The sequence below is a fragment of the Hippoglossus hippoglossus genome, chromosome 7, assembly GCF_009819705.1.
Source record: "Hippoglossus hippoglossus isolate fHipHip1 chromosome 7, fHipHip1.pri, whole genome shotgun sequence".
In the NCBI taxonomy this organism is placed as follows: domain Eukaryota; kingdom Metazoa; phylum Chordata; class Actinopteri; order Pleuronectiformes; family Pleuronectidae; genus Hippoglossus; species Hippoglossus hippoglossus.
The window spans coordinates 13,871,357-13,896,389 of record NC_047157.1 but is presented as its reverse complement, the minus strand read 5'-3'; the positions used below and the strand labels follow the sequence as shown (position 1 = coordinate 13,896,389).

General features: G+C 40.5%; 4 protein-coding genes across 9 annotated transcripts; 2 read left to right on the top strand and 2 right to left on the bottom strand.

Annotated features, from left to right (window-relative positions):
* Positions 1 to 86: 86 nt before the first annotated feature.
* Positions 87 to 9,415, bottom strand: eps8l3b (EPS8-like 3b). 5 transcript variants are annotated; one of them, XM_034591209.1, is made up of 19 exons: positions 9,292 to 9,411; positions 8,401 to 8,536; positions 7,385 to 7,500; positions 7,200 to 7,264; positions 6,953 to 7,111; positions 6,175 to 6,324; positions 5,906 to 5,991; positions 5,692 to 5,804; positions 4,734 to 4,852; positions 4,457 to 4,565; positions 4,257 to 4,333; positions 4,070 to 4,144; positions 3,826 to 3,971; positions 2,118 to 2,282; positions 1,934 to 2,033; positions 1,179 to 1,289; positions 905 to 993; positions 660 to 792; positions 87 to 577 (listed from the first exon to the last, which is right to left on the bottom strand). In XM_034591209.1, exons 2-19 carry the CDS (start codon positions 8,436 to 8,438, stop codon positions 536 to 538), a joined length of 1,893 nt encoding a protein of 630 aa, XP_034447100.1. In that variant the 5' UTR covers positions 8,439 to 8,536; positions 9,292 to 9,411; the 3' UTR covers positions 87 to 535. The 5 variants fall into 5 exon arrangements, with proteins under 5 accessions (XP_034447100.1, XP_034447101.1, XP_034447103.1 ...); XM_034591210.1 differs by having other exon boundaries at positions 379 to 577; positions 8,401 to 8,515; positions 9,292 to 9,415; XM_034591212.1 differs by having other exon boundaries at positions 379 to 577; positions 1,934 to 2,027.
* Positions 9,416 to 9,742: 327 nt separating this feature from the next.
* Positions 9,743 to 14,391, bottom strand: atp5pb (ATP synthase peripheral stalk-membrane subunit b). Its single transcript, XM_034589530.1, has 7 exons — positions 14,235 to 14,391; positions 13,256 to 13,292; positions 13,004 to 13,149; positions 11,698 to 11,861; positions 11,340 to 11,465; positions 10,740 to 10,919; positions 9,743 to 10,002 (listed from the first exon to the last, which is right to left on the bottom strand). Exons 1-7 carry the CDS (start codon positions 14,266 to 14,268, stop codon positions 9,925 to 9,927), a joined length of 765 nt encoding a protein of 254 aa, XP_034445421.1. The 5' UTR covers positions 14,269 to 14,391; the 3' UTR covers positions 9,743 to 9,924.
* Positions 14,327 to 24,953, top strand: dnase1l1l (deoxyribonuclease I-like 1-like). The gene is given in 14 exon segments (XM_034589529.1): positions 14,327 to 14,409; positions 22,451 to 22,610; positions 22,699 to 22,787; positions 22,865 to 22,951; positions 23,042 to 23,160; positions 23,589 to 23,701; positions 23,811 to 23,856; positions 23,859 to 23,967; positions 24,060 to 24,083; positions 24,085 to 24,118; positions 24,120 to 24,155; positions 24,244 to 24,264; positions 24,266 to 24,575; positions 24,818 to 24,953. Coding segments are annotated over 12 exon segments (879 nt in total). The 5' UTR covers positions 14,327 to 14,409; positions 22,451 to 22,469; the 3' UTR covers positions 24,326 to 24,575; positions 24,818 to 24,953.
* Positions 15,220 to 21,100, top strand: LOC117764070 (TRAF3-interacting JNK-activating modulator). 2 transcript variants are annotated; one of them, XM_034589525.1, is made up of 14 exons: positions 15,220 to 15,373; positions 16,036 to 16,449; positions 16,559 to 16,691; positions 16,775 to 16,895; positions 17,001 to 17,028; positions 17,135 to 17,164; positions 18,050 to 18,145; positions 18,798 to 18,869; positions 19,054 to 19,194; positions 19,336 to 19,473; positions 19,563 to 19,698; positions 19,854 to 19,999; positions 20,364 to 20,480; positions 20,682 to 21,100. In XM_034589525.1, the coding sequence occupies exons 2-14, from the start codon at positions 16,057 to 16,059 to the stop codon at positions 20,880 to 20,882; spliced, it is 1,752 nt and encodes a 583-aa protein (XP_034445416.1). In that variant the 5' UTR covers positions 15,220 to 15,373; positions 16,036 to 16,056; the 3' UTR covers positions 20,883 to 21,100. The 2 variants fall into 2 exon arrangements, with proteins under 2 accessions (XP_034445416.1, XP_034445415.1); XM_034589524.1 differs by having other exon boundaries at positions 15,222 to 15,377.
* Positions 24,954 to 25,033: the final 80 nt, after the last annotated feature.

The following is a 25,033-nucleotide window of genomic DNA, read 5'->3' as shown; positions in this document are numbered from 1 at the left end:
TTTGTTGCTAATTTGAAAATGTAATTTTTGTAAATAGAAAACCAAGTTTGTACCAAAACGAATGTAAGTAGAAACCTTAATTAGTCTTAAATCACATGATTTTTTAATATCCATCATGATCTGTCAAAAATAAATTACAGCTTAAGAAACATTATTGTAAAAAAAATGTGCTTATGAAGACAAGAATCTGATGGAAGTGTTTGATGGCACTTTAATGTGAAATTACAGTTTATTTTCATCATATGGAAAATTGTCGATGAGTAAAAGTACATAGTGAGCAAAAAAAATAACTAAATAATTAATGAATAATTGCAGCGTGTCCTACATGTTATAACACATACATGAAAATTGAATTCACTAAAAGTACTTTTGTTTGCATGACAGAAATAAGGATTTGATGCAGTGTCATTCATAATGAAAACAGCCGTCCAGACATAATTTATGACATAAAATTACAAATGTTGATGATTGACCAGACGTTGATCTGCGGATGAAATCAGGAGAAAAGAAAATGAAGGAGCAGTGTGGTGGGACGTTAGTAGCGGCCGTTGTATGGTCCTGACGGTTCACTGGCGAGCTGTCGGGAACAGAAAGGAACGTGACTGATGTGCCGTGGTCGGACGTGTGTGAGTGGTCGTATCATATGACACAGCACCTACCGCTATGGCCGACTTAATGGCCTGAAGCTGGAAGAAGACCCTGCCTCCGTCCTCTGGACAAACGGTCCTTATGTTGTCCTTGGTCATCCCCAGCAGCAGTTTACCGGTGAGCACCCCGAGGCTGGTCACAGTGCTGTTCATGTCAAAGTGACAAAACACAGAGTATCTCTCATTATCATCCCATACAACAAGCCTCATTTACAGTTCAGACATCTTTAAACTGACGGTCGGATCAGGTCACTCACATCTTGGAGAAGCCTTTGTACTGAAGCCAGGCTCTCACCTCTGCAGGCGACGAGGTCATGTCCATAATCCCTGGGCCACGAGTCTCCTGCTGTGTGTGTGTGTGTGTGTGTGTGTGTGTGTGTGTGTGTGTGTGTGTGTGTGTGTGTGTGTGTGTGTGTGTGTGTGTGTGTGTGTGTGTGTGTGTGTGTGTGTGTGTGAGAGAAGTAAAGAACATTTTATTTCTCAAATATGTTTCGTAGGTTTACCAACGGTTTCACCTGTAACTTAGCTCACCAGTACATCTTCCCTGGCGCTCCTCATTGGCTCCAAAACATTCATAGGAACGTTTCCTTGCTCATTACGGTCGTTACGAACAAGCCACCATTGCTTGGATTTCTGAATCACCTGTTTCAAAAAAAAAAATTTGAATAGAAGGCAGACTCTATCCAGAATAGTGTACTTTATTAGTACAGTATGTAAATATTTACACATGTTAAGATACTATCAAGACTTGATGTGTGTAACAATGCCAATAATACAGCAGTATTGTGTCAAAGAAATGTGCATTTTAATTGATTTCATTTCATCGTTATAATTACACAAATTCTTTGTTATTACGCCCCTACTTTCAGACGTCCAGTGTTAATGTGGAATGTCAGTCCTGTGAAGTCCTGTATCCCTACGTCCACTTCTGGGGGGACCCCTCCTTATAAGGGTGTGTCCCCCGCTTCCCCTCTCCCCTCTCTATTGTTGTATTCCATAGAAGAGGTGCGTGACATTTCAGTCATTCAAGTTATGGTATTCTTGTTTTTAACCATCCTATGACAGACTTTGTCAGTGGAAAATCAAAATCCAGCTCCAGTGCTGCTGACTTTGGGATTTGTTGACACTGAGCATGTTTGAACCATTTTAATTCTAAATCAAATTCAGGACAATTGGATTATATTTTCCTGATGAAACAAACTTTTTTTTTTTTTGACAAACTGGTTTCTATTTCCAATGATCGCGATGATAAAAGAAAGTTACCGTTACCATTATTTTCATCTCACCTGAACCATGTCACCCTTCATGATACTCAGCTCTCGGTTGTTTCTGGCGGTGAAGTTGTAAACGGCCCGCATGGTCAGAGGTGACTCGCTGAAGCTGAAACAGCAGCGAGGCAGATGACCACAATTAACCTCACTGAGTACCGATTGAGGAAATGTCCGCAAACAATCATACAGCCATATTTACTTTGGAGAAATTGGTCGGTCAGGTGGGATTCGCTGGCTGCTGCTCCTGCTCACTTGACTGTTGTGGTAATGGAACGGGGGGGGTATGCGTGAGGGGCCAACTGGTTGCCAGCCATCATAGAACTCTGGGATATAAGGTGGAGTATTATCATGAGGCCCTCTGGACCTGCGAGGAGACAGGAGGTCAGGAAACTGTCAGCGGAACTCTAAAGTGGGACATCAGTCTTTCTAACGTAGAATGTGAAATTAAAGGAGTAGTTAGACATTTGGGGTAAAACACTGGTTCGAGGGTTTCTATCTTAAGTGTGCGCAAAAATGTAAAAATGACAATTTTGCGGTTTTACAGGGCAGTTAAGAGCCAGACTATTTCCTCCAATCCTTAGGTGTGATATAAATGTCTTTGATTGGTTGAGCTCTCTGTTACCATGGAAATGTTCACCACAACTGCAGAAAATCATGTCGGCCACAATCAGCATTACATCTACCACAGAGCAACCACAATTTTTTAGAGATGAGGAAAAGTCAAGTCAGGCACTGAGTGTGGTGTAAGTGAGGGCCAGCTTGTGGATTCCCAATGGGAATCTTAAAATAATTATGTACATTTGGCTTTTCCCCATTTATCTGTATGTTTTTTTTACTGTGAATCCAACGTTTTATGGTAAATTTATTGTAAATTTATTTCCGTAACCAGAGCTGTTCTAAAAGTGGGCGGTCTCTGTTGCGCTCTATTATAAATGAGGGTGTAATTTGCTGACATGGTGAAATAAGTCACCAGTTTATTGACTCAGAGGGTCTGACACATGGAGGGAGGAATCGTTAAGTCTGGTGACCACAGGCAGGTCTAGTGGTTTCATATTTGACAGAGTGAAATTCTAGAAGTATCAGTCGAACTTTCAGTCAATAGACATCTCTTAAAAATGTCAACATGTTGCCTTGATGGCCTATTAAGTTAATCATTTATACATAACTCTTGGGTTGCCAGGTTGTAAACAATTCCTTTGGTTGATATTTATCCTTTCTATAATGAAGCTTTGAATGTTTGTTGTAACTTGGTTAATCAATAAAATAATGAAGTCATTAAGTTTGCAGTAAGAAATGTTAATAAACAGATTGTCAGCAGCTCGTCTCCACCAGTTATGGTAAAACAGTCCCTTGGTGAAGCCCATAGATATTAAAAGATAAAGCAAGTCTTGTATCAATACTGTTCATATTCCATATCTATTTCTTACTGTACATATCTTATTTATTTACATATTCCACTTTTCATATGCACATACTCTGCACTTTTACTGCTTTTTTTTTGCACTTCTGGTTAGATGCTAAACTGCATTTTGTTGTCCCAGTACTTGTACTCTGTGCAATGACAATAAAGTTGAATCTAATCTAATCTAATGTGTCCTGCTGCAGGAGCATTAACAGCTGCCAGATGTTTTTAATGGCTAATAACTAATTGACAAAGTATTACACAATAATTATTGAACAATTTAATTAACATATTCATTGTCTTATTTTTGCCAATCGCTTGACTTTGAGGCCATGGATGCAGCATTAACTCTGACCCACATTTACATATCAGCAAACACACTCTCAGCTCAGAGTCAGGGCGTGGGCCAGGTCAGGTTTATGTGTACTTTCACCAGAGGGCTGTGTATGGGAAAGTAACAAGCTGTGTAATTTAAAGACTTATGCAACTGTGAAGGCCGCCCTACCTGGAGTCGGTCCAGGAATTTCCCAGAGAAATCCACAGGCGTTTCTCCTTCAGGTTGACTTCTTGCCCGATCAGCCGCAGGGCCGCCTCTGTCAGCTGGGGCGAGACCACGGTGGGCAGCAGGTCTGCAGGGTACCGAGGAACGATCTGTGGAGAAACCGAGCAGGTGTTTACTGTCACAACTGAGAGGTTGACCTGTTGTGGTGAAGAAAAGTATCAACACACTTCAGGATGAAAGAGCTCACCATGCCCAAACTGTTGAAGAAGATGTGGACATAGTCAGCAGCACTGGGGTTGGTCAGTGACCCATCCAGTTGACCCTGTCATATAAGAGAGAGTGTTCCACTTAACACTTCAGGGAATGTATGCAGGGCAAAGCCCTATGGGAAATATGTTATCTGTGGAGACGTGAAGATCTGACAAAGAGTTTACCAGCAGATTGAATCCATATCTGATTTTCTGGAGACAGGAGATATACTCCTCCCTGGTCGGCAGACTGAGAGCTGATTGTGCAGGAGATACACATTTATGATAAATACAACAACACTGTATTTACATTCAGTCTGTTGTTTGTGCCTGTGGGAGGTTTGTCTCCACTAATGACTTCCTGGGAGATTGTAAAAGAATATTACCAGTTCTCTTAGATTTTCTGCTTTTCTTTTGCAGTGAAGTTGAATTTGTTGCACCGGAAACTTTGTCCTGGAAAATCTCCAAATCATCAAGAACATGGTTAAAAGTCTCCTGTCGAAAAGGAATGAAGGCAAGAAATATATCATGGTTAGCAGATTTAGGATTTCTACCACATATGAGCATGTTTTCCTTCAGATGACTATTTAATAACAGTCAGATTAAATCACTTTGTTCCAGATTAAATCCACTTCCTAAAGAGCAGTTACTCGCAGCACTGACCGTGTTCCTCTCCGCTTCTGTTTGCTCAGATGAAACCTCTGGGCTACTCTGTAAGTCATAAATATCAGGATGAGGCAGCATTTCTTCTTGAGTGTAGTCCCATGGGGGAGGCATACTCTCTAAGTGGAAATAAAGAAAAAAGAGTCAATATTGATATGGCCGCACCTAAGGAGAGTGTTGACAGTGTTAGCCGCACTGCGAGTTGGAGTTCACTGATGCGATCTTGTACAGAACACATCCATCAATTTACAATATGTTTGAGGAAATTTAAAAGAAGAAATCACAAATGTTAGAATTGAATTGAGCACATGGTCAGTTCATTCAGGTCACAAAGACTGGTCCATCCGGTCCATCCGCTGACAGCAGCAGATATCTTTACCAGCCCACATCCGCTGATCCCTCGGTTGATCCACTTCAATTCAGCCAATCGGCAAAAGCTCACCTCCACACCAGCACCTCCTTTTCAAACTGAATCTGACCAAACCAGTGTCGTGTGCTGTCATTGATGCTGCTCTGTTCTGCGCCGGGGATCTTTTAGCTGCTGCTCTCCCTCCCCCCTTTTACACTCTAACAATAACAATTTATGTAGCACTTCTCAATACAAAGTTACAAAGGGCTTCACAAATATGAGACACACACACAAGTAAAAATACATTAAAAAATTACATTAAAACAAATAAAGACACTGTCATAAAAGAATAAAGTAAAGAATAAAAATTTAAGCAAGACCACACATCACAATAATAAAAACTAGAATTAGGTCAAATCAGGGGATGAAACAACATGATGAAAGTACATTTTAAGTTTTCATTTGAGGGAAACTACTGACTCAGCCTGTTTTATTTCCTGTTCCAGAGCCGCTGAGCTCTTATCTCAAAACTGAAAATGAAGGCTCATGGGAGGGGGGAAGGTGTGCACTCAAAATGTTGTTTCTCTTCAGTGATTTTCTACAATGTACCTGGTTCTCTGTTGCGCCACCGTGTCAGCGGTTGTTCCAGAGGTGGCAGGATGGTGTCTGGGCTTCGTCGCTGCTGAAAACTTTGTTGCCGCATGATATTTTCGAGATTACTTCTGAAAACATCAACAGCAAACATTGAATGAATGTGGCTGTTTTCATTTCTACATTTGGAGTCTGTGTTTAGACTTTATTCATGTGACGTGTACCAGTGTACCTGATGTCAGATTGGTCTCTGCGTGGTTCCACGTCATCACCTCTCTTCTGAACGGCTTTATCCAGATCTGCCTTGAGTAGATCCGCCTAGTCAAACAGACCTGATTTAGATCGCACACCTACATGACGTCAACATAAAAACAGCTACATCCACGTTGTGAAATACTGATTATGGTTCCATAGACTGACTGTTTATGGTTTGAGAGATTGTGCAACCGGATTAACACCCCCGCCCTTCTCTTGAGGGTCAGGAGGCCAAAGTTGACTCACCGTGATCTCGTCACACTGGAACATGAAGACCTGCGGGATGCGTTTGCTGTGATCCTGCACGGTAATCGTCAGCAGAGAGTTGTAGGCACAGCTGTCCAGTATAGCCCTGGTTTGTGTGATGCTGCTCAAAGGCAGCACCTCCAGCTCTGTCTGTAAAATCAGATTGATTATATAGAGATTGACACCAAATGTTGAACAAAATGGAATATGAGAAATTGTTACTCCCTACACTTTAACAAATATCTGTACTTTCTACTTTTTCAAAACCGACTTGTTACTTTTATTTATGTGCACTTTTCACAGCATTAAATGCAGCTCAATGTACTTGAAATGCAAAAGGTAGAAGGTAAAAGGTAGTCAAAAACTATAGTTAAAACTTCATAAGAAAGGATGTTATAACAACAGAAAATAGATCAATCTAAATAATAATTAAATCTAAATACATAAATCTTAAAAAGGGGGTGACAGCAATGTTAAGATTAATGATAAAAAAAAGACGTTGTTGACTTGTTTAAAGAACCTGTGCTGACAGAGAATGCATTAACAAGGAAGCCCAACAAGAGTGTAACTTCACAAATGCTTTCCTGACTGGAAGGGAACACAGTCCGGCTCTACAGAAGAGAGGAGGTCCTTATAGCAGCATGTCTATGTTCACAGAGAAGTGTTGTGTCCATATACTTTTGGCCACGTAGGGTACCTGTTAAGACTCTTCTTACTCTAAGAATGTGGCGTTTGAGATCAAGTCTTTGAAAGACTTCTAAGAATCCCCACCACCAACCTTGGTCTCGATGTCGCTGAGCGTTAAATGTCCTCCATGAACCTCCATGATCATCTCCTGTCCCCACAGACGACCTTTGGTATCCAGCCACTTCAGCTTGGCCAGGCAGTCGTCCACTTTATTGACCTCCTTGCCGTCCAGCTCACAGGTGAACAGATGCTGTGGAGACAGGGTTCAGGGTCATGAATGTGGGCGAGCTAAAGGTTGTGTTGTCACTTGTGTGTCTCCATGTTGATTCCTCCTTTACCTCCACTCTGACATGAAAGTTGTCCCTTTGCTTGGTCAGCGTCTCAGAGTACTCTTTTCTCTGCACTGGTATAAAGAACAGGTTCAAGTTTTAAAAAACACCATTTTTCCTCATTCAGTTATCAGATCGGTTACAATAACAAAGACACATGGATGTGTGGTGTTTTATTTTTCGTCTGAACATACTATATATGGATTTTCCACTGGGTCTGGACAGGCTGTTGCCCTGCAGTGGAGAACCCCTCAGGTCGTCTTGCTGGAAAAAACGCCTCGGTTGTGGGAGGTCCTCTTGTAAAACCGCCCTGAAGAACAATAACAGGAAGCTTATCAAACTGCAGAGACGGGGCACATGGATCTTGCACAACGAAGCAAGTTCAACATACGCAGTATATCTTCTTGTTATCTAGCTCAACTGAACCTTACTTTGGTATTTATGAGCATGTTCATAATAGACGCAATAGTCATTAATTTCAAGCAACATCATCGAGTAGATAAATGATATGGTGAGAAAAAAACAGTTAATTTGTTTTATCTACATCTGACATTGACATTTCAAGTCATCTTGGAGATTTACTACATATAAGCACAGGAATGTTATTAAGTTTATTAGAGTGGGTATTTTTGCCCATTTTGTCTGATGGTTTGTGTTTGTGTGTGTGTGTGTGTGTGTGTGTGTGTGTACTTCTATCTTAGTGAGGACCACTGACACAATCAGACCTTATTGAGCACATTTTTCACAGAACAATTTGAGGGTTAAGATTTGGTTTTAGGATCAGTACTCGAATTAGGTTTAACATAATGGTTGAAGTTGAGTTGTGACGGTTAAGGTAATCTCTGCATACAGATTATGCATTGACATAGTAAACTGTAGGCCAGGGACAAGACTGTTGGGCCGGATCCCTTCTGATATCCGTTTCCAATCATGTTTGAGCAGGTAAACAGTCCATGTGGAAAGCAAAAGAGGCTTTTTAATCTATCTATCTATCTATCGAGAGAGAGAGAAAGAGCAGCAAATTCACCTTGCATATCAATAAAACAATCAGTAATCTGAAGAAATGAATCATCCAGTCTCAAATGAGCTGCACAGCTACTACAACAGGTGTGTAACGAGGCATTCCGAGTGTTGTAAAGATCTAAATGTTGTGGTCATGGTGGATTAATTACACCAGTGACACTGAATGTTTATATTAAGTTTTACTGACCTCGGGGAGTAGGAGAAGGGGGCGTTGTTTCCATACATTGTCAAGCAGCTTCTGTCTCTTTTATAGAAGAGTTTAATCTTCAGATTGCTCAGAATCTCTTGGAAGCCACACCAACCTGCACAGAACGTTTCTCAACCTGATAAAGTGGAAAAATATAAGCGGTTCTGTTTCATATTAAACCAGAACAGATGGTTGGTAAATACACTCATTCTGACAGCTCAATTAAAGGAATTAAAGACGAAAAACATTTTTCTTTTTACAAGTTAAAACTTAAAGATTTTTAAGCAATAAAATGAATTCTTTCTTTACCAACACTAGGATTTAACTGCTAGTCTTACTTGGTCTGGCATAGCCTGTATTTAAGGTGACTAATGTTAGCAAACTTCAGCAAGATAATATTAAACTGACTGACAGCTCAGTTTTTTTACATGTAACTCTACAGTTTAATGTTTCTTATCTTATGATTGTCACATGTGACAACACTGGCTGCTATTCACCAAAAGATAAGTTTGCTTTAAAACTAAATTTATTGTAAACAGAAGCAACAATAAAGCACTAACTAAGTTAGCTAATTTAATACAACTGTTTTTAAAATCAGTTAGATTTTTTTTAAAGATTTTGACTTTTCCTCCTGTCTGGAATCAGATCCACATAAACAGCGTTTATAGTTATTACCTGATCCTTCATGAGGTTAGGAAACAATTCAACAAAAAGTCCACACCCCAGTGTGGATTTTACCCCGCACCTTCAATATTAAAAAGCTTTGACTCAATCCACATAAGAGCAAACACACTTCTAAACAACAGATAGAATCCGCCACTCATTGCGATTAATATAACTTTTTAAGTTATTACCTCTAGTATTTCTATTATTTCATAATCCAGTAATTACCTGTCCGTGTCAGCTCTGCTCCAGTGTCATTGTTCCGTACTTTTCCAACTGATTTTCTACGACACGTTTCGTGGCAGATTATTTCTCAAACAGCCAACTGAGAAAACATCCTCAACTTCCTGCTTAAAGGCATAAGGTTCAAAGTGCAACAATGATTGAGGAGTGACGGATCCAGAGGGCTGGTCTGATTTGTCATTCGAGGGCAAGTAGTTGAGGTATTGGAGGGAGGCAGCAAATCTGTGGCTCATTGAGTCCAAAGGTTTAGAAAAGTTTCATAATGTGATCAAAGGTCCAGAACCCTAACTCGAGTGTAATCTACCATGGTTATAAAATGTTAATGCTACATATTCAACACACCTTATGTCACTGGGAAATTACTTAAGCAAAGTTTAACCAAATTGTTCAAAGATAGTCGAAAATAAGCTGATGTGGAAAAATACAAACTGACCAGTTGAAGTTGAATAAGAGAACCATTTATTTTACCATCAGCTGACGTGTAAATACTGTACACACCCACACTATTGACAGAGACAATCTTATGAGAAATAAGTTTATTCCGTAAAGAAAAGTGAACGTCTCGTCTTGGGACAAGGAGTTGGGGATTCGAGAAGCCTTCGCTGAAGACTGGATAGTTTAGACTGTAGCTTTGGCCTGAACAGCCTTGGCCAGAGCATTCAGGTCTGAGATGCATTTAGCGATGCTGGCTTTCTCCTGAAAAACAACAAAAACACAGATGTGAGGCACTGTATTGTCACCTGGAGACGTATGTACAAGACAGTAAGAATAATAGGGGTTTAAAGGTCAGTTCGAAAATCTGAATTGATTTAAAGAGAAACATTTTTTTTTGTTTTAACTGAGTGTAACGTGTATACTTCAAAGACATGGTTTCAGATCAGTACATAGATTTACGTATTCTGATTCCAAAGCATTTTTGGCAGCATCAGAGACATTTCCAATTCTAAAATCGGTATCGGAACGTCTTTAAAAAAGGTTTATGTGAATCTAACCATTTAGTGAGAAAAACAAGAAACTATGTCATAAAGCAATCAATTCATATTCTATGTTTTCACTTACAAGTATCACTTACAAACACTTGGAATAGTCGTTTCAATAGTATTGTATTGAAGAGTGTTTTAATCTCATTGGTACAACACCACTCATCTGTATCTCACAAGGTCCTGCGATATTATCTGGTATTATTGAACACAGGCGAAGGATCTGGTGCCATTCCAAGCTGTGTACAATGTGGGATTTGAGACACTGGTGTACAATTTAGATTAGTACAGTATGATCTGCCAGTGTCTTAAATAATACTGTGTTTTAATAGGTAAAAATATGTAGGTCAATGGTTTGAGTTTGTATATGCTCGACCTACCATTTCAGAAAAGGGAACTGTGATTATTAAAAAGAACATGTTTTTTGAGATGATCGCTTCCTACTAGACTGACCTGCTGGGCAGTGATGCTGCCGATAACGTTCTTCTCCACCCAGTTGACCAAGTGCTCCTGCTCCATACGGCGGTGGAGGCCCTGCAGTGCGATCTGGTAGTCCAACCGCCTCTTCACCTCATGGGTCGCCATGTGTACCCTCTCTCTGTAGTTGGTCTCAAGAAGCATGGCCACGTTGTTCTGGATGGAAAAGAGGAGTCGATTGAGTCTTTACAGAAATATCCAGACTCTAACAGAGGTTGCAACAATATTTCAAGCAGTTTCAATGCCCTCTTTACATGCTGTTAATATTTTGTTGTAATGTAAGTGACGTAAAGAGCAGATTCAAATCTATTGTCAAATATGTCATTAATTTTTGGGTGAACTATCCCTTTAACATGTTTCTTTGGCCACTTGGGGGCAGTGTTGTAACTTCAACTTGCTGACAGAGGTCTAAATCAAAGATTACGTAATGATGCCCCTTCAACACATACAACTCAGAGTAGAAGCTTTTAGGGCAATTACTTGTTGGTGATATGTCTCATGCAAATACAAAGCAGTGTATAATGAATGGTTCAGATAAAAATGGAAATTGAAAATGCAAACATCAATGCCGCTCACCCTCTTAGCATCAAAGAGCATTGATCTTCCCTCTGCTCTCCACTGTTCCTTCTTCTCATCCTCGATGGCCTGAGCCAGGCTGGACATAGCGAGAGTCTTCACCTCCTGAGCCTTCACAACTTTGTCCTAAAAAAGGAAACAATCAGGATTACAGTGGTGCTCGCAAAGAGTAAATCATTAAAGAGTAGATCGATGATTTTTGGAAAACTGTATCTTGATTATAGTTACATTTGTGTAACAATCTCACAATTCAAAGACAGTAGGGATAAGAATCCACACACTTTGTGAAATCTTGTTTTCTAGTATCCTATAAATAAATTAATTAAAAAGCTAAAACCACAAATGGCTGCCGGCCTACCTCATTAAGTTTGTCAGCAAAAGCTGCAACACTTGGACCAAATTTTTTGACGCCGTAGATGATGACAGCACCTATGGAGGCGGCAGCGAAGGTCTCATGGTTGATGACGTAGATTTCCTTGGAAAGAATGTAGAGGAGGAGGCCAGTGCCCAGCATGTAGGGTCCTAGTGGCAGAGGTCAAAATTTAGATATTTCTTTTCCATAGTCACTGAGATGATGTTGCTGCTTCAGCTTCTTTTTAATGGTAATTTAAACACATCACGAGATAAAAAGTATGAAAACACAACAATAAAACAAACACAGCTCTGTCTGTTAATGTTAAAAGAAGAGACAGGGTCAACCACATGTAGTACATGGTCATGTTATACAAGAGTGATATCCCATTTATGTCAAATGTGAAAATTCAACATTAAATTATACAGTGGACGACTGCATATACAATGTGTACACGATGTAGTGTCATAAGCATTGCTCTCAACAAAACCTGTTATGTTCGTCGCTTCTTATGCGGTATATTTTACAATGAAGTTAAAACACTGAGTGTCATAAACTGCAGGAAGAACTTCTGTCTGCAGGAGTGTGTGAGTGTGAGTGTGTGTGTGTGTGTGTGTGTGTTCGTCTCTGTCGCTCTTCAAACATGAACTAATAACATGCATTTAGTTATTTATCGATAATGTCAGCTCATGACTCCGGATCGTTCCATTCACTTTAACCCTGATGTCCTGACTGTGCGCGTCATGTTACGTCTCATGTTGTGTAGCAGGTTTAAACACGTGTCTTAAAGTCTAGAGCGGATCAAACAAACAAAGTATACGTCAGTCCTGTACGTGTCCTAATAACTTTTGATCAGTGATGGTATTTATTGTTAAAGTGTGAGTGCAGGTCCAAGGGGGAGTGAAGAGGAAGCAGACTCCGACAGAGACTCTGACACAGGACGGCCGGACCTTTAATGTTCATCTGTGCTGATCCTGGAGCAGGGTGTTATAATTATTCAACATATTAAAAAAAAATCTCAACTTATATATCCACTGTTCCCAGTGGAACCAGACTTTTTTTCCGTTCTTCGTCGACAAAAGGTCACTCGGTTTTTCTTGCAGAAGATGTGTTTTCTCTCCAGTTTTAAAAATCACAAACATTTCCAAATCACCAATGTTGTGTGACCTCTTCTGATCATTTGCATTATTTCATGCAAACATCTCAGCAGCAAATGTATTTACATTTCCAACATTATGAGTGTTTCTTCCTTTGTTTTGGAACTAAAAGTCAGCTATGTAAACCTATTGCTGTAGCACGATGAGTCACAAACCTGTGACTCCAGTTTTGGGGTACAGGAGCTGGAAGAGCTCCTCTGGGATGATGCCATGGCGGACCTTGCCTCCCTTCTCTGGCAGAGGGGGCACTGGAGCCAGACTCTGGGACGATGTGTGCAAGGAGCGAGACGCTTGGATCAGTCTGTGGTGGACAACACTGTTAGCTTTCACACGAACACGCCTCATTGCATTTGCACATATTATTGTACATATTACTGTTCAAATGCATCATCATGACCAAGACATACCCAGCTCCAAGGGGTCCACTGCTTTTCAGGGAACTGGCTGCAAACAACAGAATGACAGAATAGAATAAATTATACATTGTGGCAACAACAGTTTTCATTTAAGTTTAAACTGCTGAGATTACTTTCATCATTGACAAACAGAAATCCTATTATTAAATATATCTGTAAGAAACTTGCACGTAAAATCAAGGTCAGATTCATATATTGCACTGGACATTACGTTTACTCTGCTTTTAGATCTTAAAATCTCTCCTATTTAAACCTTATTTTGATCAAGACTTTGTCGGAATGTTTTTACTGTTTTATGTGAATCACTTGATTTTCAACAGAAAATGTTTAATCTGCTGAGATTATTTTCACGATTAATCGACGTGACCTCAAATCAGTTTCAACCAAAGCTGAACATCAGGATACTTATAAGGACTCATTTTAAAGCAGGTGTGGTAGATTGCATACGTTTAAAAGTGTACCTAACAAACTGGGAGTAGATCAATATTACTGCTGGAAATAGTTAAATTATGAGGCCATTGCAATACAATTAATAAATCTGAAATAGAAACACACGTTGAAGTTGCATTGTGAAGCCATTGTGGATTATTTTCATTGTAGAAATAAAGTGCAGATAACCCGAGGAGCAGCCCTGGCTGTCAATGAGGTGACATTTGAAGAGCTAACGTTAGCTAACTTAGCTTCTTCTTACTCTCTGATTCACTGTGAGCGTATTTAACCTTGACTGAGCTCTCGTGCTGTCTGCTGGAGAAACAGAGGAGGTGGCAGGGTTGCTTTAAGTTTAAAAAGAAACAGCTACAGTTTGAATTGTTACCACAGCTAGCATTAGCATGTCTCTCATTCAACGTGCGGCCTTCACTTTACCCTTCACGTTCACTGTCAAACCTTCACTTCTCCTGCTCGACTGTTTGGTGACAGCAACCGCTGAATAATGTCTCTTCATATCCCAGAGGTTCGATGAGACACGTACCTGAAACGAGGACACGCCACAGTCGGGACAGCATGTTGTTGAGGACGAAAGTGACAGAGATTTGTTCCTCCACCGGCTAGCGACGTTTCAGCCCTCTCAGTGCCCTTCTGCAAGGAGCCACAGCCGATGGCGGACACGCGAGAAATCCCCTGTGAAATGTCGCAGAGCAGTATAGGTGAGCTTCCGGGTGTAACAGCTGTGAAGGAACATCGATGCCAGGAGGGGCGCTGCTGGCACAAGCTGAAGTTTGGATCTATGGTCCTGAAGTGCGGGAGTAATCTAGATAGATAGTAGATAGATAGATAGATAGATAGATAGATAGATAGATAGATAGATAGATAGATAGATAGATAGATAGATAGATAGATAGATAGATAGATAATAGGTAGTCCTGAGCTAACCTGCTCAAAACTAGCTTAGCAGCGTAGCCTTTGGCTCTGATAAGAGTTCCCACAATATAATATGTCTGAATTATTTTTTTAAATCCTATATTTGCATATTTGTAATGAAAAGCTGAAGGAAAAAAAATAAATAATAAAAAGTCTGTTTGGTCTGTGTTATTATTAATCTGCATAAACACACGGGAATAAGATTTTACTGCTTGTGTGTCTTCTAAACACTTTGGCTAAGAGCCTTCAAACGTTAGGCCCTTCTCTGTTCAACTACTTCTCTAGTTATAATGTTCCATTGTGTCTATTTCTCTACAGTCTCCCGCCTTTGTATAACAGTCGTCATGTATGCCTTCATTAGATCTAAGTCATTAACACACTCCAATGAGGAATGACAGTGCTGTCATGATTATAAACATTCAGATATCCAAGATGCTGCAGTCACACAGCACAGCTCTGTCTCCCACGTGGTGTGTTTCATCCCAGGCTGCCTACAGGGGGAAAAGACCGGGTCTGTCTGTAATCTTGGGGCCCACCCGTGTGTGGCATCAGTTTGGTACGAGTGGCTGCTGAGATAGAGGAACATATGACGCTGTGGCTCTCTTCACTTCCTGTAAAATTATGCTCAACAGAAGCAGCTACATGTGAAACGCAGACAAAGCCTCCGGACATTATTTCAGACGAGTAAGGAAATGGGTAACTTCTCATCCACCGCATGAAGAGTTTAAGGCCACTGAATGAGATGGCATAGTAGGTAAGCTCTTGATTCATTTCTGAATATTAAGTACGGTGTTGTCTTTGCACTATCGTCTATTTTTTCCCTCCACAGCCTCAGTTAGCAGTTACCAGGGCCTAGTCTGTCTTTGATATCATATTCTGCAGCATTCTAAAAGAAAATACACCAGCAATGCAACTACTGCATTTTCCACTAAACCCAACACTTTTACTACTGCTATTATTGCGAAAAATAGGAGGAAAAAGTATTTCTAGACCTACTACTGCAGGTGCTTCAACTACAACGGATCAGCATGGGTCACAGAGAATTGCTGAGCTACACAAAACATCATTTACTTTATCTTTTACGTTATTTGGTGCATACTCCTCAAATAAACTTGGAGCACAACCTGGAGCTCCTGCAGATCACAAATTTTCTTTTTCTTTGTTGAGGCAGAATAAGAAGAGTTTTGAAGATTAAAATGACAGGACTGGGTTTGAGAAATACCACCAAATGTTTATATAGCAATAGTTTCTTCAGATACAGCCCCTTCAACTTTGAAAATCACATTTTTCACACATCTATAACAATAAACATACGTCAGTAAATAGTAGGATTTCAACTACATCATTTACATTCTGTATATTTAATCATTACAAATGGTCATAATGATTTTTCCCTTATACTGTCATTGAAGGCTCAAGGCAGAGGAGCTGCCATGGACACCCTGGCTGCAGCACAGCTCTCCTCAGTGAAAGACTTCGACCGAATAGTGGAGGTCAGAGCACAGAAGCACCAACACCTTCGAGGGCGCAACAATGTGACTTCGTGTCGCAGCCCCACGAGAGAGTTTGACACAAAACTGATCAAAAATGAACTGAAAGACAAAAGGCAGCTGGAGTTTCTAAGGAGGAGGTCAGTGAGCCCGGAGCTGTGTGATCTGAAATCTACAAGGACGAAAAGTTCACCAAAGACGTTCTGGACGAAACATCACAGTTCAAGTAGCAAATATCAAGTGAATACAAATAGCCCAACTATTTCTAACGGACATGAAAAGGGGATTTTAGCGACAAACAGCAGCATAACTGATGGTCCAAGCACCAGCACATGGGTAAATATAAGATCCTCTGACATCATTTGGAGTTTTATATTATCAGAGGCATGTTGCTCCATAGATCATATACACCTGCATCTTCTTCCCTCTCCTGTCATTCCCTCAGGCCTCTTTATGGTCAGAGCAGGTAACACTGATGAGGCACGATAAAGGCCATCCAAGGATACAAGCATCTACCTCAACACCTGTGATCAAGGAATCAAACCAGCACAGGATGAGAAGAGAGAACAGTACAAAAGGTGAAATTCTTGTCAATTGCATGTCACATAATTTTTGAGCTCTCACACTAATTAGGCTGTTCTTCTTCTTTCCTCTCTCACAGCTCAAAAGACAAGCATCATCGAAACAGTAATCCAAAGAGAAAACATCCAGCAGAAATTCTCCCAACAAACCACAAATATTCTACAAAACAAATCCCTTCGAGAGGCGGGTGTGCAGACAGCGTGAGTGTGACTTAGTGTAAATCGCTCTGAAACTTACATTTTATATGAAAAACAGTTGAAATCGGTGTTTTATCGTCCTATAATGTCATACTTTCTCCTGCACAGGTCTGGCTTTGTCACCGTCAAGGAATCAGTGAGTTCCTAACTGTTGCTTTATTCATTGGTGGTGTTTGTGTAAACTGTAACACACAGTGTCTATTACCTGTAACTGTTCTTGTCTCTCATCCCTCACATTATAGGATATTCAGCGGTTAGCAGAGTACTTGCAGGTAAACCAAACAAATCTTTTCCGAGTCCATTCTCTTTTGTTTAGTTGTAAAGTGAGACGGAGTAACTTGACATATGAAGTGACAAACTCTTCCTACAATATTTAGTATATTTAATTCATATGCAACTAGAATGGCCCAACAGACGCCTTATGAAACCACATTTAAATTCCCTCGATCTGGATTTTTATTTGGATCTGCACCAAATTGCAAGCCCTCATAAATATCAGTCCCCTAATTATGGCTGATTATTTTCATCAAAATCCACAAATTGTTCAATAAAAATGTTTGGAAACTGCCTATCTCACAAAGATCCACACCATTATCTTATGAATTATTCCATGGGTCATGCCCCAGCCCTTCAAAACATTTCATGGAAATCGTTTTTTGTGTTGTCCTGCTTACTAATAAACAAACAAACAAACAAACAAACAAACAAATGCAGACAAAAACATTACCTCGTCGGTGGAGGCAATAAAATGTTTCCTTTGTTAGTTAAACACACTCGGGGGATTTAGTGCTACAGTATTACATGGTTTGGTTTGACCAGTAGCTGAGTGAGACTAGTGTTAACTGATGTTAGCAGTTATGTAGAATTAGATACCTGACATTATTTAAGTAAGTAAACTACATTTCACCATTTACTGTTATCCAGTCACTTGTTGCTATAGAGGCTGTTAATCAGCAAAACATATGTCCTAAAGCTTCTGTAATCACCTTGACTGCATACGCTGTGTATGTGAGATGATACCTTGTTGAGTAGCATCATTAACTTAATTAGATTTTGAGCATCAGGTTTAGACATTAGCAGATGGTACTGACTGCCTTAGGCTACGCTCAGTATTTGTTTGTCGCTGTTGATGTCCTCTGCCGTCTGTTTTCTGTCAGGAGGCCCTGTGGAGAGAGGAGGCCGTGAAGAAGAAGCTGGCAGCGCTCCAGGAGAGCACGTCAAACCTCACCAACTCCTCGACGAAAATATGGACGGTAAGACTCTCTGTATGCAAAGGCCATTTATTTGAAATGGAACCCCCCCCCCCAGTGTTTCACATTTATGGTTTCCAAATACCAAACGCATCATTCTCATTTTTATGTGGCCACAGTGTTGCTATTTATTGCTCTTCTGTTGCCTGGTTGTAATTATACTGAACATTTCTTTTCACAGTCGTGCACGCAGCCTGTGTTTGCCTCAGGAAGGCCTATATAGCTTGTGGTTTGAAGCTTCCTGCTTCCGCTCGAGTCTTAACTACATAGGAGTAGTGCAAGCTGTCAGTCTAATACAGGAAGGGTGTGACAATCACAAGCTGCTATAGGTGCTATAATGAATGAGAGAGGGGTGTGAATGTTCCCATTTTTGTTGAATGAAGATCTGGAGGTGAATTTAGTTTGTCATCTGTAAAATTGTTTCTCACTCGGGTTTATTTTTATAAGGCAGCATATTCTATTTTTCCACTCCTGTGCATATGCAGACATTGTGATCTTTTCTGAGGTTCACCGATGCCGCAAGCTGCCTTTACGCACCAGTGAGCGCAGACTACGACAGAGCGCGCTATCACAGTTTTTGGTACATGAACCATTAATTTCCCATCTGCAGGTTACAGCGTGACAGTCAGTCATTTCCTCTCTAACCCACACACAGGCTCGCTGCAGTGAAGACCTGCTGAGAAACAAGATCAAGGCTCTGGAGGAGCAGCTGCAAGTCTGCCTGCAGGTAAGAGCAGCAGCAGCTGCCGGTTGCAAGGAAGAAACCACGGAGTGTTTTTTATCAAGCAATGGGGTTGTTTGTTCTCTATTTATTTGAAACAACTAAAACATTTAGTCTTCTGTAAAACAACCATTCCTATACTATCACGCTGTCACGAATAGTGTTACTCAGTCATGTTTTGTCTTTATAGAAGTTTCCAAAAGATGGAGTGAAGAAGCTGGTGGTGCAGATGGAGAAGCAGAAACTGATATATGAGGAGAAGGCCTTGGTTGCCCTTCAGAGGGCCACACAGGAGAAAAGTGATGCACTCTGCAAGGCTGAGACACTGCAGGTCAAACCTCTCATTCAATACAGCTACATTCTCTCTATTTGGCACAGGAGAACGACTTAACATCAATGTCTCTTGACTCATTTGTTTTATTTTAGTTTCAGTTTTGCAGCTGAAACCTGACGATTCTTTGTATCACCCCAGGAATCACTAATCACAGCGAAGGCAGAGGCGCTGAAGTGTCAGAGCCTGTATGAGGAGCTGAGGCTCAGCTCTGGTCAACTCAGGGAGAACCAGCACCTCAGTAATGAACAGCTGCAGCAGCTACACAGCCAAGTGGAGGTACTGTTCACTGTAGTAATGTGCATGGTAAGAACTTTCAATGTCAGTGGTGTTGAAAATATATGTGTGTGTGTGTGTGTCCTGTGCAGCTGTCCGGGGCCAGAGAGGCCAAACTGAAGGAGGAGGTGGTGTCATTAAGACGAGAGAACAAGGACCTACAGTACAACATCTGCCGGCTGGAGGAGGACAACCATATCTTAAGAGAGGAAATCCAGAACCTCAGCGGTGAGACACTCAGGCCTCAGAGCTACGATGTTTGTTTGTCCTGAATCTGCAAAAAAACTCCTCAGCCTTTAACAAATTTCTCGACAAACTACTCCAGCATTTATAATGCTGCTAAGAGGAAATGTTTTTGATTTGAACTGATTTCTGCTTCCTAGATGGTGGCAATGAGAGCCAGGACACCGTGATGCAAGAATGTCTGACATCAGAGGAAGCAGAGCCACAACTGGCCCTGAGGAGAGACTCTCACATGGAAGAGCAGCTCCGTCACACTCAGGAGAATCTTCGGCTCAAGGAGACAGAGGTAAAGGACATCACAGTATAGTGCATACTGGGGAAATCACAGTATACTGTATACTGGTGACATCACTGTACACTGTATACCGGAGGCATCAACAAATGAATAATGTCCTCAGTACAATTTGTTGTGTAGAGACATTAATAATTACAAAAACATTTTTTTATTTGGGGCACATTTTGGAAGTCTTTTTTTCAACAAATAATAATAATAAAATTATATAAAATACATTACATCCTACAGAAAAGTGCATTTCCAAATATCACCTGCATTGTGAATTTCTTGGAAATGGATTGCAGCCAGATATAATCTACATATTTTTCCCATCCATATGGTGTGTGTGTGTGTGTGTGTGTGTGCGTGTGTGCAGTGTGAGGAGCTGCAGACGGACCTGCAGGCTATGGAGCAGGAGTGTCAGTCCAGCCAGGCCCGACTGTCGCAGTGCAGGGAAGAACTCCGGCAACTCACAATCCGCCGCAGGAGACTGGTGAGCGGTGTGTGTGTGTGTGTGTGTGTGTGTGTGTGTGTGTGCGTGCGTGCGTGCACGTGCACGTGTGTGTGTGTGTGTGTGTGTGTGTGTGTGTTTGCATTCAGGGGAATATGTCCTTGCTACCACTGGTGTAGATGCAACAAAATAACATAATAATAACTAAATGATGAACAAATATTTCCCTCCCTCTCTGTTTAGACGCTGTGTGGCCGCTGGTGGAAGGTGTGTGTGCTCTTCCTCCTCCTCTTCGCTGTGGCGGGGGTTGCCATGTTGTGGCTGTGGCATCCTCCTTTCAGAGAGCAAGTTGAAGACCTGTATTCAGACATAGAGACACGTATCGAAAACTATCTCCTGGAAATGGCCTCTCCTCAACATTCAAGCTGTTTTAGACCAATATGACAACATCACTGCTCAGGAATATCGTTATTTTTTTATAGCTGTTGTTTTAGAACAAGATTTTTGTACTGGATGTAGTATGATATGTATTTCATATTATTTTAAACTTGAAACTTAAAGTGTAAGATACCTGATGTTGTGTTGACATGTGGATGATGTACTGTGTGTGTGTGTGTGTGTGTGTGTGCAGACTATTCAAATACACATGAAGTGTGAACAAAGCAAGTGTTTGTAATTCATTATAATGTCATATATAGTGTTGGAAGACGTATTTGGCTCATTAACGTAAGTAAAAGTAACAATACTCCACAGAGTAAAAACTACCTTTAAAATCTAAAATATACTTAAAATAATAAAAATAAAAGAACAGCAATATGATCCCTGTCAGAGTTACATTAGGCTATTCATACAGCATATCATACAGTTATATTGTTTGTTATTGATTGATTGTATACCTAGCACTGTAATGGGTTGTATAATGCCGCATGGTGTTTATCTATAACAATGCCTAACAACAATAACTTGTCCTTTTCTAAAATATGTAGTTTGAATATGTAATATGAGTTTGCAAAGTTTATTTATTTATTTGATATAATCAGTGCTGTTCAATCAACAGAAAACATACTGTAAATAAGCCAGTTTACCATAAAGCTAATTTTCATTTGTTGTGCCTATAGACAGTTTTTACAAGGCAACCTGTAATAAAATAAAGTGACCGATTCTATACAATTACACATATCTATGGATAATTCAGGTGCATTATACCATCCGAAGTAACTGTACAAGAAACCTGTGATTAACACACAACAATCAATAAAAACAAACAAATAATCCATGATTAAAATGCATAACAAACACTCAGATACGATACAAAGCCACAGATACACATGTTTAGCCAAAGTAAAGTCACTTTAGTTAACAATTGAATGCAATATTATATAATTTTATATTATATTTTATTCTGAATTGTACTGAAGTGCAAATAGAAAGTAACATAATAATAATAATAGTCTGAGGTCTAAATGAAAATGATTTTCACAGTAAATATCAGATACATCAGGGGGAAGGGAGGGAGAACTGTCCTATATCAGTTCAATCTGCACCTGTTCTGTCTGTGGTGGTTCTGTGTGGTAACTACCAGCTGCTCATGTCTGTGCCAAACTGACTGAATGATATGATTCCACAGAAATGACACACGACACCATCTATTGTCTGATTACACTCAAACAGAGACAAAAACACACTCAAAAGCTCAGTGGGATGAGCTATTGTTCTTTGTATTCAGAGGTTTTAAACTGTTCCAGATGAAGTGCTATTCTCAACAAGCACTGACGCAGCACATCCGCCACACAGATCTGCAGCTCCCGTCTTTTCACACACGTTTACCTGCATGTTCCCTAAAACAACAGCGCTCATTGATGAGATGGATCTTTGCTGGACTGAGTTCAGTCTCCTGGTGAAACTGAACTGGAAGGTCAGAGGCTGTGGTGCAAACATACATGTGGCTGAGAGTTCCTGTAACACATTTCATATACACAAAGTTCTTGCCAATTTCTCTTTTCTTCTTACAGAGTGACAACCCTCTGCAGGATGAGGACTGGAGTTGTGCTGCTGGCTGCGGGGTTGTGTCTGTTGAATGTCACATCTTCACTGAAAATCTGCGCTTTTAATATTCAGAGCTTTGGTGAAGCAAAGGCAAACAACCAGAAGGTTATGGGGATTCTAATGAAGGTATACTCTGCTGTATTTGTCTACAGCTACAACCAAACAAAACGGCACCCCTGAAATTTCTTTTTAATTGACTTTTTTCACTCCTCAGATCCTTTCTCGATGCGACTTGTGTCTCATTCAGGAGGTCCGAGACTCTAAAGGAGCAGCAATTCAAACTTTGGTTCAAGATCTTAACAGGTACAAGTGTTTGTGGGTGAAATTCAAAACCTGGTGCAGCGACTTCTACTTCATATGGTTCATGTTGTTGTCAGCAGATTGGACAAATCCAACCCATACTCCTATGTGGAAAGTGAAAGGCTGGGGAGGAAAAGCTACAAGGAACAGTATGTCTACATTTACAGGTACTCGGGCTGTTCATCCAACAATACTGTAAATGTTCAGTTTAACATGACATCATCACACTCCTGCTCTTTCTCTTTTTTCACCCTTAGGAGCAATGTGTTGAAGGTCAAAGAGGTTTATCAGTATCCTAAACTGGATGAAGGGACCAATGAAACCGATGTTTTCTCCAGAGAGCCGTTCATCGTCCGCTTTCACTCCCCCACAACATGTAAGAATCCAGAAATTGCACCCTATTACATTATATTTTCAGAAAGCTGGGTTGGCTCTTCTCTTGGTTTTGGACATGCTGACTGGATAATAGGGATTTATCCAGGTTTCTAATCATTCTCAACATGTAAGGTTCTGGGGTCAGTTCAGGAGTTCAATATCAGTCTATATAGTTCCAGAGGTTGCAGGATAAATGATCTCATCAATTTAGTTGTCATCCTCTCTCTTCCACTACTGATGGCGAGATGAGAAAGTGACAAAGAACTAGGTTCTTCAATTAATCCAGATAAAAACAATTTGATGCATAAAAGCCAAGCAGTATTTCAAAATAGAAATTTGAATTAAAACTGAATGAAAATCGGGGAAGGCTTTCTGATAAGCCCCAGACTGCAAAAGCAGTAAATGTATTGTGTTTTTGTTTTGTTGCAGTGGTGAAGGACTTTGTCCTGATTGGCCAACACACAAGTCCAAAAACTGCCATGAAGGAAATTGATAAACTCTATACAGTCTTCACAGGAATTTACAAGAAGTGGAAGACTGACGTAAGTGAAACCACATCATTATCATCATCATGTCCTCAGCTTAGCTTGACATGTATGAGTTGTTTTGATGTGTTTGAAACTTCCACCCTTGCTTACCTATGCACACCAGAATGTGATGATCCTGGGGGACCTGAACGCCGGCTGCAGCTACGTCACCATCAGGGCTGGAGAGCCGTCCGCTTGAGGAGTGACCCCAGGTTTCTCTGGCTGATTGGAGACGAACAAGACACCACTGTCCGAAAGAAGACGCACTGCGCCTACGACAGGTCAGAGACTGCGGAAAAAAACTAAATCACACACATGAAGAAACTCTGCAGACACCATCATGTTTTCTTACTGTCGTCTTTTCACCAAACAGGATTGTTGTCCATGGACGTGAATTATTCCAGTGTAGTTCCAGGTTCGGCTCAACCGTTCAAACTTTAAAGAGGATTTCCATCTCACTGAGGAGGAAGTAAGCGTGTTACCCTGTAAACATGTATGTTATCAGTTCAGTTTTATATTTAGCACACACTTCAATCCTGTTATCTCTTGGCTCTTAGGCTCTTGAGGTGAGTGATCATTGTTCCAGTAGAAGTTGACCTGAAGCCAACCACCGCTACCCTCCTTCGCCATGAGCTGTAAACCACTTAGGACAACCGTTAACAAACCAGGACATCTTCAGTATGACTAGTTTTTAGCTGATAGAAATAAATAAATCAAAAGTCACAACCAGAACTTTCACTGTTACCATTCCTTTACAATGACAACATAAAAACACCAATAAACATGAGCTGTTTCATCGAGAAGGAACTGCGTGTGTGACTGCAGGAGTTCATATAGTGCATCTGAAACCAAAACCGCATCAAAGCTGACATTTCACGAGCTCCTGAAGGTACGTTCCTGCAGCAGCACAAAACACCGCTTCTGCTACTTCACTTTTAGTGAGAAACTTTTTTGCAACATACTTTTATATCTTCATATTTAATGGCAGCCTCAATAATGTTGACATTCAACATCATATATTTAAACAAAGGTTTGAGTTTGAATGTGTAATCTATCTATGCAGCGTCTGTCTGACAGGAAGCCACTTGCAGCAACAACAAAGGAGAGTAACTTGGTGCGCTCTTCCTTCAGAGAGAGGAGACTGATCTGAGGCAATGCATTAACATTTGTGTTGTTATAACTCCTGGTTTTAATAAACAAATGTGTTTATTTGTTATTTGCGAAGATGGAGCAAGATCTTTCCATCTACTAAGTGATGCATTCTCAGTAAGAAAACCTTTTAGTATCGTCGTTTTGGTTTTTATTTATGTTACCCATTTACAAATGAGTAATGATCAAATGATGGTG